Source organism: Mirounga leonina, unplaced genomic scaffold (assembly GCF_011800145.1).
Source record: "Mirounga leonina isolate KUSES-001 unplaced genomic scaffold, KU_Mleo_1.0 Mir_165, whole genome shotgun sequence".
Lineage (NCBI taxonomy): Eukaryota > Metazoa > Chordata > Mammalia > Carnivora > Phocidae > Mirounga > Mirounga leonina.
The window spans coordinates 30,676,120-30,695,143 of record NW_023270415.1 but is presented as its reverse complement, the minus strand read 5'-3'; the positions used below and the strand labels follow the sequence as shown (position 1 = coordinate 30,695,143).

The 19,024-nt window shown below is 36.9% G+C and overlaps 1 protein-coding gene across 2 annotated transcripts; it reads left to right on the top strand.

Moving 5' to 3' along the window:
* Window positions 1–8,797: 8,797 nt before the first annotated feature.
* On the top strand, window positions 8,798–14,930 carry LOC118014960 (fatty acid-binding protein 9-like). Of its 2 annotated transcripts, none has more exons than XM_035011428.1 (4): window positions 8,798–11,545; window positions 13,816–13,988; window positions 14,485–14,586; window positions 14,749–14,930. In XM_035011428.1, exons 1-4 carry the CDS (start codon window positions 11,473–11,475, stop codon window positions 14,797–14,799), a joined length of 399 nt encoding a protein of 132 aa, XP_034867319.1. In that variant the 5' UTR covers window positions 8,798–11,472; the 3' UTR covers window positions 14,800–14,930. The 2 variants fall into 2 exon arrangements, with proteins under 2 accessions (XP_034867319.1, XP_034867320.1); XM_035011429.1 differs by lacking the exon at window positions 8,798–11,545 and adding an exon at window positions 11,564–12,813.
* Window positions 14,931–19,024: the final 4,094 nt, after the last annotated feature.

Sequence of the window (19,024 nt, the reverse complement as noted above, 5' to 3'; positions counted from 1 at the left end):
CATTATCTTAGGTAGGAGATGATAAATTTGTTATCCCTGAATATGCGCTCCTTATGCAGCATGTTTACAGTCAAGTAACTATCTCTCAAGGACCTAAAGTAGTTTTAAGTGTAGTGAAGTGGCCCACAGCCAGCTGGGCCAAATCCTGCCATTTCACACCTACCTGTCCTGGGGCATTGACAGAAAGAGCAGCAATACATGTTGAGGAATAAGATTTCTAGAGCATAAATTTTAATCTGGAAATTTATTGGTAAACCAAGCTACCACTGGAATCTAAAAAATTAAGTGCAAATAATCCCATAATGTTCATTCCAGAAAAGAGATGCAAATGTTCTTATAGTGGTTTCCAAATTTTTCTTTTTTCTACTAGTGGAACTTTTTTATTAAATAAAATATTGAATATGTTCTGGAACTTTCTATTCAAATAAAATCTCCATGGAATCCCAAATTAAAAAAAAAAAACAAACAGACAAAAATGATAATGAGGCTTCCCAAACAGAGGCGTGCGCATGTGCGGGTGTGTGTTAGAGAGGGAGGTTTCTTCCGCGTTTTCTGGAAACTTTGAAGCTACTCTAGAAATTACTGGAGTTCCACACACACAGATTAAAATTTCCAAACTGCATACTTATATTTCAGTGAGCCAAAGTCTGTTAGTGTGCTGCAGTTGCTAGAATTCTGTTTGTGATGCTTACTTTAAGAATAAGTCCATTATTTTCTGAATAATTATTTTATGCAGAACACCAAGATATGAAGAGGCCAGAAGAGGTGAAGTAAGTTCCTGAGCATAAGAATTTACTTTCTTTCTGAAGCCAGAGAGTCAGACTCTCACTTTGGGTTCACTGGAGGATTGAAGAACTCTAAAAGAGAAGACTTGTAGGGATTAATTAGGACAATTCTGGATACACCAATATTTAGTATGCACTTACTTTGGTCCCAGTCACTTTGCATGCTTTCGTTCATTTACCATCAAAATAATCCATAGATACAATAGATTTTAGTATTCCTGTTCACAGATGAGGAAACTGAGGTTTAGAGTGTAAATGTATAAAGCTAAATAGGGAATAGACATAGAATCTGAAATTCAAGACAGCAACTCTGGCTGGGATATAGATCTAGGAGCCATCAGTATCCCAGCAGTAACTTAATTCATCAATGATGATAAGATCATCCAAGGATAAGGGAGACTTAGAAAAAAGAAAGACTTGAAGGCAATCAAGTGGATGTCCCAGCCACCTCAACTCAACATGTTCTACACTAAACATACTATTGCTGCCCCCTTCCACCCACTCCCTAAAACTTGTTCATCATCCTATTTTCCAAAGCTCAGTGAATATCAGGATGTTTTATCTAATTTCCCATTCCATAAATCTTAAAATCATCATTGAATATGTCTTCTTCCTCACTCCACAGCATCTATTTTATTTTTTAAAAATCATGTTGATTCTATTAATTTAAAATTTCTTTAATGTTTGCTTTTCTCATTCCCTTTGCCAATACCACCAAACATTTTTTTTTTAATTACTTCAGGGCTCTCCTAATAGATCTCCCTCTTCTACTCTCAGTTCTCCCTTCTCTTTTCCAAGCGCTGTGGACTTCATAAATGATATTTACACCATAAAAATCTGACCTGGACACTCACTGATTAGTACCTTTAAGTGGCACCCATTGCATCCAGAGAAGGTCCAATCTCCATAGCATGGCATGCATATTTGTCTTATGCTTGCCTTTTCTCATCTGTCTAGTTTTATTGTTGCTCTTGTTGTCTTTACACTTCTGGCTTCAATCATACCAAAGAATTTTCATACTGTCTTGCCTCTAGTTGTGTGTGTGTGTGTGTGTGTGTGTTCTTCTTTCTGTCTAGAATTCTCCCTTCCCTAATCTTGAAATTTCCTCATCCCTTACTGGTTCTTCTACAAAGTTGCATTAGGCACCACTTCTAATTATGTGTATTTGTGGATCTAGTTATTTTTGAAAATTTACTCTTCAAGTTTAATTCTTATTTTTCAGATGGTATGGAAGCATAGAGTAAGAAGATCCAGTCCAATGTAAATTAGCTAGATAAGTTGATTTTTTTTTCTATATTTTCATAAAACTAAGGCCATAGATACAATAGATATCTTTGAGTATCAGTTCTCAAATTTATCCTGCCTGGGACTTCTTTGAGGCTCACAGAATTTTCCATTGTCTGACATTGCTTCTACCAACATATATACAGAAACATAAAGAAGATTCTACTCTTAAAGGAAGAGAGATAAGATCAAGAAGATACTTCTCAGAAAAACAGACGTGTGGATATAGAGTCAATCTATATCTTGAAGTAGATATGAAAGTTTCAAAAAGCTATTCACTTAGTCTTTGGAAACTGTGAGAATTAGACGACATGATAGGCCAGCATATCCTTTCTTTTCTCCAATTCCCACATTACCTTGGAAAATTGTCCTGATATTTCCTTCCTACAATTTCTGGCTTAGAAATACTTCTTCCAAAGTCCAAAGCACTACTGACTTAAATTTTTCTTTGAAAATTACGCATCAGTTTTGAACAGGTGACCTAGCCTGTTTAGAATAGTGATTTTCACCCAAGTCATTATTGTGACTTGAACCATTATGTGGTATGTCAAAATAAGTTACTATCCATAATAAAGTACAAAAATTTATGAATTACTTTACTTTTAAAAATAAATTACTTAAATTCAATATTATCCTGTAAAATATTGTTTTTCACAAACTTGTTCTTTTATTTGCTTTCTTGAGTGGGAGAGAGAGGTTATCACTTGTACATGAGAATTACTCAAGGGTTTGTGAGGCACTTGTGAAAGTTATCTCTCAGGTGCATTGCTGCTGAAGGAAAAAATAGATTGTGAAGCCTTGAATTGGGACATGTAAGCCTCCAAGATGGTTGTCAGGTAGTGATGTTTTTTATCTTTAGGGTCTAGCTTTTAAGCAATGTGTTTATAGCACTCCTAGCCAGACTCTGTGGGTAGAGGAAATGGTTTATAGCACTCCTAGCCAGACTCTATGGGTAGAGGAGTAGGCAGAGCACCTGGATAGCTTATCAGTGACCATCTCTCTAGTTAGTTAGATGTGAAAAACACAATATTGACCTTACATCCAATTATTAATCTATCCATTTGTTCATATACCAGCCCTATCCCAATGCAGAATACATTAAAAGGGTTTACATGGAGTCAAACAGAGAAAAATGGCAGGCAGCAGGATAAAACAAATCAGTTACTGAGAGCATCTCAAAGGCAAGGATTGTGTCAGATTTGTAGCTGGGTCCCCAGACACTGGCACAGTGAACAGGAGAGTCAGAGCTTAATAAACGATTCTTGAATGAGTAAGTGAACTATCTTCTTTGTGCTAGGTGTGGTATGGAACACAGAAAGAATGACAACCCATATTCATATCCTCAATGTAGTAGAGAAATAGCATGAACACCATCACATTACCTTGGAAAACTGTCCTGATATTTCCTTCTCTTCCCTCTACCCTTACCCCCCCTCTCCCCCAAATCTAGGAAGGGTTAAAACTTTCCTCCCCATGACCACAGAAAAATGTATGTGTTCTTACTGTAACAAGATATTAATTACCACATTCCCATTTCTCATCTTTCCCATTCACTAGGTTATCACTGCCTCTAGAGCAGGTCACTTACATGTATATCCAGAATCTAGTACAGTGCCTAAAGCATGGTAATCCCTCAATAAATTTTAACAGGAGTGAAGATGCAATATAGGGGAAGAAATGAATTATATGCTAAATTACGTGGTATAGTCAATGGACTGAAGGAAGTCAAAGGCAAGCAGGACCAACATGTGCTAGAGTATTCAGAAAAATTTGCAACATAGAAGATGTATTTGAGCTAGGCCATGAAAGATAACTGTAATTTATTGCTTATTAATTAGTTTTATGATAGAACAACCTGGCAAATGCCAAGCAGATTTTGTATGTTTTTCAAGTTAAGCTGGCATAAATTCAAATTAGAATTAGTTATAACATTTGAATGTTAAATGTAATTCCCATGGAAATAAAAAAAGAAAACTGCTATAGAAAATATACAAAAGGAAACAAGAAAGGAGTTTTAACGTTTCATTACAAAAATCAATTAAACAAAAATGAAAATAGTAATGCAGGACATGAGGGATAAAAAAAGCTACAAAGCACAAGGAAAACAAACAGCAAAATGAGAGAAGTAAATTCCTCCTTATCAGTAATTATTTAAATATAAATAGATTAAACACTCCAATCAAAAGACAGAGATTGGCGGAAAGAATAAAAAAACATAGTCCAACTTTCTGCTATCTACAAGAGACTAACTTTAGATCCAAAGATCTGAAATTGAAAGCCAAAGGATAGAAAAGGATATTCCATGCAAATAGGAACCATAAGAGAGGAGAGGTGGCTATACTAATAACAAACAAAATAGACTTATTATATATTAATGAAAATTTCAATACATCAAGAATATATAATTATAAACATTTACCCAGAAATAGAACATCAAAATATATAAAGAAAAAATGACAGAATTTTTATATCTCAATAACAAAAAACTTGCCAGAATTAAAGAGAGAAATAGATAGTTCTACAATAATACTTGGAGAATTCAAATCTCTCTCAATAAAGGATAGAACAACCAGACAGAACACATGTAAGGAAATAGCAGACTTGAAAAACACAATAAATCAACTAGATGTAACAGACATATATAGAAAACTCAACCTAACAACAACAGAATACAGATTCTTCTCAAGTGTACATGGAACATTCTCTGTGATATAAAGAATACAGATTAAGTTTCTATACATTTAAAAAGATAGAGATACAAAATACCTTCTTCGAACATAACGTGATGAACTAAGAAATCAATAATAGAAGGAAAACTGGAAAATCCACAAATTTGTGGAAATTAAACACCAACCAATGGATCAAAGAAAAAATAACAAGAGAAATTAGAAAATACTTAGAGATGAATGAAAACTGAAACACAACATATCAAAACTTACAGGACACCGTGGAAATAGTGCTAAGTGGGAAATTTATAGCTAAAATGCTTCTATTAAAAGAGAAAAAGAAAAAAAGAGAGAAGTTCTTGAATCCACAACCTAACTTTACAACTTAAGAAACTTGAAAAACAAGAAAAAACTGAACCCAAAGCCAGCAGAAAGAAATAATAAAAATCAGAGCAAAGATGAATGAAATTGGAAATAGAAAAATAAGAGAAAATCAACCAAACCAAAAATTTGGTTCTTCAAAAGATCAACAAAATGGACAAGGCTTTAGCTAGATGGACTAAGAAATAAAGACAGAAGACTCAAATTACTAAAATCAGAAATGAAACTAGGGACATTACTACTGATTCTACAGAAATAGAAACGATTAGAGAACACTATCGTATACCAACAAATAGGATAACCTAGATAAAATGAACAAATTCCTAGAAATACAAAACCTACTAAGACTAAACCATGAAGAAATAGCAAATCTGAATAGACCTGGAACAAGTAAGGAGACTGAATCAGTAACCAAATACCTGATAAAGAAAAGTTCCGGGGTTAATGGTTTCACTGGTGAACTCTATCAAATTAAAGAAGAGCTAATGCCAATCCATCACAAACTCTTCCAAAAAAAAAAAAACTGAAGAAAAAAAAAAGGAAGACTCTCCGATTCTTTTTATGAAGCCATATTATCCAGATGCCAAATATAGACAAAGACAGTTGAAGAAAAAAAAATAGAGAGCAATATCCCATATAAATTTTGATGCAAAAATGCTCCACAAAGTGCTAGCAAACAGAATTCAGCAGCATTTTAAAAGGATCATACACCAAGACTAATTGGAATTTATTCTGGGAATGCAAGCATGGTTCAACATACAAAAATCAGTCAATGTAATATATTGCATTACCACAAGGAAAGGGGGGAAAACTATATGGTCATCTCAAGTGATGAAGAGAGGGCACTTGACAAAATTCAGTACTTTTTCATGTAAAAACCTTCAACAGACTAGGAATAGTGGGAAACTACCTTAACATAACAAAAACCAAATATGAAAACTCCACATTGAACATTCGACTCAATAGTGAAACCTAAAAGCTCTTCCTCTATAACCAGGAATGAGACAGAGATGTCAGCTTCTTCTATTTCTATTTAATATGTTACTGCAAGTATTAGTCAGAGTAATTAGGCAAGAAAAAAAAAAGGTATCAAACCTGAAAAAGAAGAAGTAAAATTATTTCTGTTCACAGATGGTATGATCTTATATGAAGAAAACCCTAGAGATTTCACCCACCTGAAAAAAAACCTATTAGAGGGCGCCTGGGTGGCTCAGTTGGTTAAGCGACTGCCTTCGGCTCAGGTCATGATCCTGGAGTCCCTGGATCGAGTCCCGCATCGGGTTCCCTGCTCGGCAGGGAGTCTGCTTCTCCCTCTGACCCTTCCCCCTCTCATGTGCTCTCTCTCATTCTCTCTGTCCCAAATAAATAAATAAAATCCTAAAAAAAAAAAAAACCTATTAGAATAAAGGAATTCAGCAAAGCAGCAGGATACAAGATCAACACACAAAAAGCAGTTGTGTTTCTATACCCTAATGATGAACAACCTGAGAAGTAAATTAAGAAAAATTTCCATTTACAATAGCAGCAAAAAGAATAAAATATGTAGGAATTAACTTAATTAATTTAACTTAAAGGAATTAACTTTTGGTAAAAGATTTGTAAAATGAAAACTACAAAACATTTCTAAAAGAAATTTTTTAAAAGACATAACTAAATTGAAAGATATCCCATGTTTCATAGACTGGAAGACTTAATATTGTTAAGATGTCAAGCCCACCCAGAGCTATCTATAGATCTAATGGAATCCCTATCAAAATCCCAGTGACATTTTTTGCAGAAAGAGAAAACCCATTCTAAAATTCATATGGAATCCACAGGGACCACCAAGAACCAAATTCCGAAGAAGAAGAACAAAACTGGATTCCTCACACTTCCTGATTTCAAAACTTACTACAAAGCTGCTATAATCAAAACAGTGTAGTACTTGCATAAAGACAGACATGTAGACCAGTGGAATAGAATAGAGCATCCAGAAATAAACCCTCACATACATGGTCAAATAATTTTCAATGAATGTACCCAATCAATGAGTAAAGGACAGTGTTCAACAAATGGTGCTGGAAAAATTGGATATCACATGCAAAAGAATGAAGTTGGACCCTTACTTACCATCATATGCAAAAATGAACTCAAATGGATCCATGACCTAAATATGAGACCTGAGACTATAAAATTCTTAGAGGAAAACATAGGGTAAAAGCTTCATGACCCTGGATTTGGCAACGATTTCTTGAATATGAAACCTGTTTCACAGGCAACAAAAGACAAAATAGACAAATCAGACTTCATGAAAATTAAAAATCTGTGTATATCTATGGGGTTGATACATACTACCGACAGAGTAAAAAGTCAACTCACAGCATGGGAGAAAATATTTGCAAATCATGTATCTGATAAGGAATTAATATACAGAATGTATAGAGAGCTCCTAAAACTCAATAACAAATAAAACAAACAACCTGATTCAAAAATGGGCAAAGGACTTGAGAAGACATTTTTCCAAAGAAGATACACAAATGTCCAATAAGTACATGAAAAGATGTTCAACACTACCAATCAGTAGTGATTATGTGAATAAAAATTACAATGACATACCATGTCTCATCCATTACGATGGCTACTATTAAAAAAACAAACCAGGGGTGCCTGGGTGGCTCAGTCGGTTGGGCAGGCAACCCCTTTCAGCTCCGCTCAGGTCATGATCTCGGGTCCTGGGATCGAGACCTGTGTTCAGCTCCTTGCTCAGTGGGGAGTCTGCTTGAGGATTCTCTCTCTCCTCCTCCCTCTGCCCCTCCACCCACTCGCTCTCTCTAAAATAAATAAATAAATCTTAAAAAAACCACAATGTGTTGGTGAAGATGTTGAGAAATTGGAACCCTTGTGCATCATGGATGGGAGTGTTGTACATTGATACACCTGCTGTAGAAAACAGTATGGCAGTTCCTCAAAAAATTAAAAATGTAAATATGTGATCCAGCAATTCTGCTTCTGAGTATATACCCCCAAAATTGAAAGCAGGGTCTCAAAGAGATATTTGTGTACCCATATTCATAGCAACATTATTCACAATAATTAAATGTAGAAGGATTCAAAGTCCATTGACAGATGGATAAGCAAGATGTGGTATTTACATACAGTGGAATATATTAAGTATTAAAAAGGAAGGAAATTCTGACACATGGTACAACACAGATGAAACTTACGGAATTCATGCTGAGTGAAATATGCCAGTCACAAAAACACAAATACTGTATGATTCCACTTATGTGAGGTACTTAGAGCAGTTAAAATCGTAGAGACCGAAAGAAGAATAGTGGTTGCCAGGGGCTGGGAGAAGGGGACAATCGGGTTATTGTTTAGTAGGTATAGAGTTTCAGTTTTGCAAGAGGAAAAGAGTTCTGGAAATGATGGTGATGATGGTTGTACAACAATATGAATGTATTTAATGCCACTGAACTGCACATTTAAGAATGGTCCAGGTAATATTATGCTACATGTATTTTACCACAACAAAAAATTGGCAAATAGGGGCGCCTGGGTGGCTCAGTTGTTAAGTGTCTGCCTTTGGCTCAGGTCATGATCTTGGGGTCCTGGGATCGAGCCCCACATCGGGCTCCTTGCTTGGCGGGAGCCTGCTTCTCCCTCTTCCACTCCCCCTGCTTGTGTTCCCTCTCTCTCTCTGTCTCTCTCTCAAATAAATAAAATCTTTAAAATTGGAAAATAAATCTAGTGTGGCTCCAGCTAAAATAGTGTATGTACAGCAATACATTACCAGACATACTTCTGAATACTTCTGTAGCTGCCAGTATATTTTTATTTTTTACCACTATTCCTCACCAGTGGAGAATGTGGCATCCAGAATCAAGCCTTTTTAAAAACTACTTAATATCTAAAATGTCACAAGAAAAGAGTTAATATAGAAGATGAGATATTGGAGAAACATATAAAAGGGAGATAATGGAGAAATAAGCATTGTAACTGTCATGAAAACAAGATGTGTGACCGTTCTATAACAAATTACTGTATTCTAGTTCCTTCGCTAGGATTAGCAATTAAGAACATTCTCACTTGACTTTAAAAGAATGCCACCATTTTTTAAAGAGAATTGAATAAACCTACCTGTTGTTACAGGAGGGTTGTCTGAAAAATGAAAATAAGTCCTGCTTAACCGAAAAAAAAAAAAAGAACATTCTCACTTGAAAAATTTTTACTTGAGGGATGTTCAACACTACCAATCATACTTAATATTGTTAAACACCAACCAATGGATCAAAGAAAAAATAACAAGAATGGTGGAATGGTGTTTTTTCATTTTGTTTTGTTTTGTTTTGTTTTGATAATCAAACAAGAAAAGCTAAAGGCTAGTGGTGCAAGCAGCAGAACTAGCAGAACATTTTCTTAGTCGAGAAGAGAGACTCATATGGTAATAATGAGACACAGAGCAAAGACAAAGGGCGTCTGAGAATCCCTCTACCATCTGATGACGGTAATAAAAGACCCATTACACGAGCAGATTGGGAGAGAACAATGTATTACAAGCTTGCCTATAGTCACTGTTAGAGAGATTAAGATCAGTAATGAGGGGAACTGTCAATTAAAATGAAATAAACACTGCTTATTCCTTTTGTCATTCATTCGTCAAACATTCATTGACCACCTACAGTATACCAGGCACTGTCTTAGGGATATGGAGGTGAGTAAGAAATATTTTCTTTGCTTGATGCACTTGTAAAATAATTGAGAAACAGAAAATCAACATGTAAAGTTGAATTTAAGTCAATGATTATAGCTTCTAGGAAAGAGATTTACACCCGCAAGTCACCTGATAAATATTATTTGTGGAATGGAGACAAGGATGATTATGCTAATGTACCTTAGCCCCCTGGCAGACGTATATAGCCATGGTGGTATGCTAGCCTTTCAAACAGATAATGTAAATACACATCTAGAACCAGTAAAGCAAGATCTGATCATTTGTTCTTTATTTGAACATCACCTCTGAGTATACTTTCAACTGTTAAGGCATTTATTTTGGGGAGAGGTCTCAGTTTCCTGAAACTGATTCTAGAGTTTTTGCTTCCCCTGTTTTGCCCTCCAAATATTTTAGTAACTATTCCATCTATAAAGATACTGCATTGTAAATTTCTTCTTTACATGTTGTCATCAAAGAAAATTCTTTATCCCACTTAAGTTATAACATTATGGTGCCAAAACATCAACCTTTTTAAAAATTTGTTTTTTCCACAAACAGATGATTTAAATATTTCTTTGAATGGAAGAAATATGTGACACAGGCAGAATACAGTATGAATATTCTTCTTCTGGTGCCTAATTTTCCAGCCTTCTTCAAAACAACTGGAATTCAAAGCTGAGATATAAATCTAGAGCCTCTGAACCTAATCCTTTTCAGTAAAGGCAAAATTGCAAAGCCTGTATTACGTGGGTTACAGAAGATGATTTCAGAAGTCATTGTACAGAGATTTAAATTCTACTGCCTTTGTCTTTTAGAATGCAGATACCAAGATGCTGTTTTTCTCTCTAAAACTTCCCCTCACAATTTCAAGCCGTAATCTTTGATTTTTTTTTTCAAGTAGTATCTTAACAATCAAGATCACCTTGTAAGCCTAAAAGATGAATTTTCTAAGCATTAGCTCCACCTCCTTTTTAGGGCTTAAGTCACAAAACACCTTTCAATGGTAATTGTCACCTTTCCTCCCAGTGGGCAATTACTCTTGATGAACAACAATGATAATATTAATAATACTCTACATCTCACTCCAAGCAACTGAAGACATTTCAGTTACATTAACTAGTATCAGTTCATCAACCCTGCAAGGAGGGGAGGGGAGGGGAGGGGAGGATATTATTTTAATGAGGAGTGTGCTCTGGTACCATGACGTGTCCAAACAAAAAACAGCTGAGATGGACCAAGCGAGGATGTGCTTCTGTTACCAGGTGGGAAAACAACCTTAGTCAGGTGTTTATTGGACATTTGTTGGGATATTCCTTCAGAGTTGACTCAGCACTCAAATTTCAAAGGGCTGATATATTGAAAATTGTCTCCATTCCACAAATAATATTTATCAGGGGACTTGCGGGTGTCAATCCCTTTCCTAGAAGCTATAATCATTGACTTACATTCAACTTTACATGTTGATTTTCTGTTTCCCAATTTGGAGGTAAATAAAATGAGTCATGCTGGTAACTAGAATCTTTGGTCTTGCTGCTGCCCATTGGTCATTTCAGAAAAGTCACATGATGAAGATGCCTTTTAAATTAAGATTCTGGTAGCACTGCATTCCCTAAGTTTCTTGGGCTTTTGGTTGTGAGTGCCTCTTCTCAGCAAGCTTTCCATCATGATTGAGCCCTTCTTGGGAACCTGGGAGCTGATCTCCAGTGAAAACTTTGAGGAATACATGAAACAACTGGGTAAGAAATACCCTTGCGAGATTTGGAAACTAGCAACACATTTTGTGATGTGGTTAGGTTTGCATTTTACAATGAATTTTCCTACAATTCTCTCCTTTGTGATCTTAGGAAATAGTCATATAAGATGAACAAAGTTTATGTATCTGCTTTTAATTTTTTTTGTTACTAGTAATAATTGTCTCTTTTTGGAATACGAGGCTCACAGATACTTCCTTCTAGTCATTATCTGTGTATTTAAGTCCATTTATCCTTTTTGAAAATGCTTCTTCATCCTAAGCCCTGGATAGAGTTTATCTCTAGCTTCATCAATTCAACTAATAGCATTTCCTAGCTTCAAATTTACAGATAATAATCATATCTATAATTAAATTTTTCTGCTAAATTTGTTTCAAGGTTTGCTTTTAGTTGTGACTTCAAAAGAACAATAGCAACAAATGAAATTTGGTTAACATTTAGAGTCTTCATACATATGGGAGATTATTTTAAAAATATTTTGAAAAATTTTGCATTTTTTATCGGAGAAATGGAACATTTTTACTCATCGACTGTCTCACCAACAATTGATTGTTGTTCACCAAGAGACAATATTTCTCAGAAGTATAAACCCTATTCATCCTTTAGCTCTATCCTCAAGTTGAATAAACATTAATTATAATGGCTCAGACCTATAACAACTAAACTATTCTCACTAATGCTAGGAGAATGGAAATTATTTAATATTTGATTAAGTAATTTTTAGTATTTAATTAAGAGAAGTCCCTTGCAATAATAAACTGTATATAAAGCCAAGAATGTCCTTCTTTAAATTTGGCGGAAATGATCAAGGCATAGTAAGTCACTGTGTTCATAATGTAACATTTGTCCCTTTTTCACACTCAGTATTCACTTTCTCCAGGAGCTGTAAGAAACTTGTTTCCCTGTTTCTTCATGGATTCATAGACTCACGTGTTTTGAGTTTAAATTTGGGGGCATTAAGAAACTTTGGGCTTATGGCAAGAGTAGCACTTGGTTTGACTGGGAGCTGGGCTTAGGCGGAGAAGGACAGCTGCGTGCCTACTGTGTGTCACCGCCATGCTAAGTCCTTTCCCTTCACCTCCTGGCACACCTAGGAGGCAAGTACTACAGTCACCCGTGTTCCGCTGCTGAGAAAGCTGAAGGTTAGAGAAAGGAATGACATGCTGAGCTCACAGATGACAAAGCCCGCGTTGTAACCACCCCACTCTTCTCTCTTCTGTGATCTGCAGCTAACACTGCCTCTCTGCAGTCAGGTGTGTCTTGTCAGTTCCACAATCTAAATGTGAAATCGAGTTCGATATTGATAATGAGAGAGAAGACTCAGTTCTTCCGCCTACCTATTACAGGAATCAAGTTTGACGGTGGACAACCCCCAACCACAGGGCCAGGCTCTAAGCCAAATTCTCTAGGTTGCCTACTTCTTCTTTACTTGGCCAGATCTGAATGTAATCTGCAAATGAGAGAGGAGCTTGGACTTTATTATTTTTTTTAAAGGATTTTATTTATTTATTTATTTGAGAGAGAGTGAGAGAGAGCAGGGCGGGGGGCAGAGGGAGAGGGAGAGAATCCCAAGCAGACACCCTGAGCAGGGATCCTGACGCAGGGCTCAATCCCACGACCCAGAGATCATGACCTGAGCTGAAATCAGGAGTCGGATGCTTAACTGGCTGAGCCACCCAGGTACCCTGGAGCTTGGACTTTATAAGTCATGATCTTTTAGAGTAATTTAGATACTCCGAAAATTGTATTTCTTAGTTTGTTTTTTTTAAATGTGCTAAAATTCTTAGACTTTTAGAAAACCTGTGTTTAAATCTCAGCTCTGCTACTTACCAGACACATCACCTAGAATAAGCCTCTCTACGTCTCTAGGACACTGTGTGCTCATCTCTAAAATGAGGATAATTACAACCTCCACACTGCTGTTATAACACCCCATGAGGTAAAGCGTGAGTTCTGATCCCCTGAAAGGCACCATACACATACACATTTTAGATGAAGCATGAGTCTGGAAGATTTTAGAGGAGGCACAATAGCCTCAAAAGTGAATTTAGCTTTTCAAAATGTCAAGTGTAATTACTAGATATACCTTCTGAATGGGCTTGTTTGGCTCAACCCCACTATCACAGTGAGCACTGAAGAAATTATGGTACATTACCCAAAACCTGAATGGAGGAAGTATGTATTCTCGTTAAATTGCTTTCCAAAATGGTTGTTAGCACTTCCTAAATGTCTTATGAAGGCATGTTGCCTTACAGGGATGAGCACAGCAGCCCGGAACCTGGCAGGGTTAGCAAAGCCAAGAATCAGTATAAGTGCCAATGGGGATGAAGTGAACATCAAGACGGAAAGTTCCTTCAAGAACACGGAGATCTCCTTCAAACTGGGGGAAGAATTTGATGAAACCACAGCAGACAACCGGAAAGTAAAGGTAAGAACTAAATCTTCCTGGTGGAAGAATCCAGAAAAAAACTAGATAACCCAGAAAAAAAACTAGAAGGTGGTTGAGCATGGTTCATTCATATCTAATCTGCTTAAGTACCAAGTCAGTTTGGGCTTGTTTTGTTGATTACTGCCGAACATCTCTAAAGCCAATCCCTTCGCAAATTATTCTGATGGTTAACAGGCCCAAAAAATTTGACATGTTTTCACTTTTTTATGATCTCTCTTTCTCACTGTATAAAAGAGCAATAGAAGAGAACAATTATTCACAAACAGTTTAGGTATTGTTCATCTGGGGAAGGAGAGCATTAATTGAATAATCTCTTGAGACTTCTCTAATTTGATATTAACTTATGACAAGAACTGAGGGGGGAATTTGGGGGAAAAGAATGTCAAAACAGAAATGAAAAAGTAGATGTCTAGTTTTTGGTAGGTTAGAGTGTAGTGAATTGCTATTTCTAACTGATTCCTTTATGCATTTATAGAGCATCATAACATTAAACAGTGGTGCAATGATTCATGTCCAAAAATGGCTTGGCAAAGAGACAACAATCAAAAGACAAATTGTAGATGGAAAAATGGTAGTGGTGAGTTTTCGATGAATTGAATTTTTTAGATACTCCTCTTTGATGCATGCCTTTCAAGTTACTCAGTTGCTGTGCATCCTGAATTGAGAGTCTGGGGAAGGAGGGAGAGAGCAAGTTTAAACTGTCGTCTGCCAACTCTAATAGATCCCTTTTTGCTTTTAGGAATATATCATGAATAAAACTGTCAGTACTCGAATTTATGAAAAGGTATGAAGGAAGTGTCTACATCAGTGGAAACTTGTTCACTAACAGGAAGCTGGGACTTGAAGAAGATATGCCTCAGGGCCGGTGATTTAAATAATTGTTCAACATAAATTTGCTCAATAAAACCAAAAAATTAAGTGCAGTTTTGGAACTGTGTGATAGTGAGGGTTGGGGAGAAGTGGATTAACTGGTGAGGTAAGAAGCTACTTGCTTGTGGTATGAGTATAAGAGCACCGAAGTCCCCTTAAGCCTCTGTCTACCTGACTTCCATAGTCCTTGAGTTCCCTCCAGTGGACCTATTCCATTTAGGTTAAGACATTCTGTCAAAGAGTGCTCTGTGAAAATTCCTGTGACCTCACAGAGGGTATAATACACTGGAGATACAATCACTGGAAACTACTTTGGGCAGCACAGATGCTGAAAACCAACATTGCTGACTTTTGATTTTTGCAGAAGGCGGCTCTGCTTAAAGTCATTGGGATAGATGAAACACAAAATAGAGCCTGAACCTCATACACTGTGGTTGAATTAGTATGGAAGAACATTTACAATAATTATCGTCTTACTTATCTATAAGCCCATTTAAAATAATCAGGCTAGGGCATCTGTCACCACTACTTACAGTTTAGTCTTTGCAGAATGACATTATGTTAAATGCCAGTCTTGAATTTCTAAATGCCTCGTTGGAATATAATTGTTAGAGCTACACAAAGTCCCTTAATAATTTCATTAAGGACTGTTGCTAGGAAGTACTCTCAGAGCTTAGAGCAGAAGAGGGTAATATAGGTAAAATTAAAGTGTAAAGTCTGAAAACCTGAGGGGAGAGAAAAAGGAAAGACAAAGAATTATGTAAATATCATGTTGTACTTTAAAAATAGATAGTAGTTGGTCAAAAATAAGTCCTAAGAGTTATGTTTAATATGTGCTTAAGTAGAATGTCCATGTAATTTGTTACCTAAAGTGGAAAGGGGGGATGCCTGGGTGGCTCAGTCAAGCGTCTGCCTTCGGCTCACTCAGGTCATGCCAGAGTCCTGGGATTGAGTCCCACATCGGGCTCCTTGCTTGGCGGGAAGACTGCTTCTCCCTCTCCCTCTGCCTGCTGCTTCCCCTGCTTATGTTCTCTCTCTCTCTGACAAATAAATAAATAAAATCTTAAAAAAATATATAGTGGAAAGGGGCTGTTATCAGTAATTACATTCGGACAACAGGCATAAATGGGAACTGCCCTAGGCAACCTGGGGGGAATGGCCACCTTAGTAGGATGAAACTGAAAGGTAATATACAAAAGCACTGAGCATGACCCTGGAGCAAGAAATGAATCAAGGAAAGTAAGGAGGTCAAGGAAAGGAACTAGGATTGTCATATTAAAACCAGAAGTATACAGCAGTGCACCTGAAGTGATGGGCTTGGTAGTGGTCACACAGCTGCTGGATGTGGGCAGTGACAGTCATTCCCACATGACTTGTGCCCGTCCTTCCTAAAGGACTCAAGTGCATACAAAATGTAACCATGCTTGTTCTCCAGAAGTCAGACTCTCAACCCCCCAGGTGTCCTTGCACAAAGAGGAACATGGGCCAATGGTTCTTTAATCAGAGGACAGTCTGCAAGGTGGATACAGAGGACAGCCACTTTAGCAGTGCCCCTCAGAGTAGGGGTGGAAGGATTTCTAGCACCCCTCAGGAAGAGGATACTACTCTAAAAAGCCCTAGGCACTTCTCATTTAAATCTTTGGATTTATAGGATGCCTGGGGGGCTCAGTTGGTTAAGCGTCTGCCTTCGGCTCAGGTCATCATCCCAGGGTCCCAGGATTGAGCTCTAATTGAGCCCGACTGAGCCCCATGTTGGGCAACCCACTCAGTGGGGAGTCTGCTTCTCCCTCTGCTCCTCCCCCGACTTGCGCGCACATGTGTGCTCTCTCGCTCTCTCTCAATTAAATAAATAAACTCTTTAAAAAATAAATCTTCGGATTTACGGAGGCATAATTTTTTTTTAATATCATAGTGTCTTGCAGTTTTCCTTTTTTTTTTTTTTAAGAGCTTATTTATTTATTTGACAGAGAGAGACACAGCGAGAGAGGGAACACAAGCAGGGGGAGTGGGAGATGGAGAAGCAGGCTTCCCACTGATCAGGAAGCCCAATGTGGGACTCGATCCCAGGACCCTGAGATCATGACCTGAGCTGAAGGCAGATGCTTAACTGATTGAGCCACCCAGGTGCCCTTACAGAGGCATAATTAAGAAAAGAATAATACAGTTCTGAATTTTCAAGACTTACTTCTCTTCTCTTTATGCCACACCTCAAGGTACAAAGAGCCTAAATGAAACAAAAGCCTGATGTTTAGTCTTTAGCACGACTGATATTTGGATAATTAATACTTTTTTAGGTTGAATCAAACATACTACTACTGAGGAAATCATTCACTCAACAAATTCTTACTCTGACAACTGTTCAAAACCAAGTTAGGTGCTGGAACACAGCACCATGTTAGGCGTGGAGCTCACAACTTTTGATGTTATAAGTAGCCCGACTTGAAACTCTATTGCTTTTACTTTTATTCTCAGTCAACTCATGTCAAAATTTCTGTAGGAAAAAAAATTCACTGAAGTTTATACTTAGAATCATTTGTCTTTGCTAAAGACTTTCACATGATCAGTCTCCTGGTATATCTGACTTCAAAAGTCATTGTCTATCTGTAAGTAAATGATAACACGCCATATTTGTCAAGTTGTACTGGATTTATCATTATCTATCTGTAATTATATAATAGCAAGTCACATTTGTTAACTTGTGTTGGAAATAATGGAACTTTTCATTATAGTGACCTGAGCAATAAAAAGCCATTATTTATTCACTTTCCAAAGGGGTTTGAAATAAAGGAAGTGAGAGTAGTTTTTATAAGCCACACAAGAAAATATATTTTATTTTTTGAATATTTTTAACCTAAATGACTTAGTAGTAAGTCAAATTCCATCATATTTCAAATCCACATTGAAGTTTGTGGGAAGGTATTAATTATCTGAAGATCAGTCATACTAAAATCATGATTAATACTACTACCAAACAATAATTCACCAGATTTCTTTTTTTGCTACCCAACACTACTTAGTAAATCACTGACAAAATTGTTTGTTTTGAACATTCTTAGTGTATTTAATTGTCATACTTTTTGCACAAAAATAAAATAAACATAAAAGTCCATGCGTTTCTTCACTGGCCATAACAAGATAACTGACTATTGCAAAGACAGTAACCAAAAACAGATGGGGGCGCCTGGGTGGCTCAGTTGGTTAAGCGACTGCCTTCGGCTCAGGTCATGATCCTGGAGTCCTGGGATCGAGTCCCGCATCGGGCTCCCTGCTCGGCAGGGAGTCTGCTTCTCCCTCTGACCCTCCCGACCCTCCCCCCTCTCATGTGCTCTCTCTCTCAGTCTCTCTCTCTCAAATAAATAAATAAAATCTTTTAAAAAAAAATAGATGGAAAATTAGGATGAAATATCAGGAAATAACCTAATCCCGAAGCTACAGGTTAAGATTTCTAAATTGAAGTTCAGGAAAAATATAGTTCATCCATTTTGAAGTTTGATATCTACAGCCTATGTAATTTTTGGAGAGGGACAAGACTGGGGAGGAACCATCTAGACACCACCCCATGCCAGAATGAGACTTGTCCGTTACCCCAGAGGCACACCACAGTGAAGTGGAATGAATGGGGTTTGAGAACCAGTCGGAGCAGGACTTGAATCCTGCTTCCACTGTGGACGCCTACGTGAGCATGCACGAGCTGCTTAGCCACTTTGGTTTTCTCCTTTGCAAAATGGAGTCTATCTACTTGACAGAGTTGTGTAGATGGAAAATTAGGGTAAGATATCAGGAAATAACCTAATGCCAAAGTCTTAAGATTTCTAAATGGAACATTTAGAGAAAATACAGTGTGTGTGTGTGTACGTGTGTGTAATGTTTTCTCTCAAGGCCTTTTTACCATCTCAATTATTGAAAGCATTTATAAGATATAATCAAGAAATAAAGTAGGCTACCTATATAACACACAATTAGAAAATCACTTCAACTTTTATGAGTTTATATTTGTTCTTTATGAAATAAAGCTAGACACAGACGCTTCTCACTATGCTTTGCAAGTGAATTATTTTTCAGGGATTCCTTTCTCCCATCAGATGTAAGGGAGCAGATGGCTGAGTCCTAAAAAGTATTTCTGATGGCTCTTTATGCTACAACCT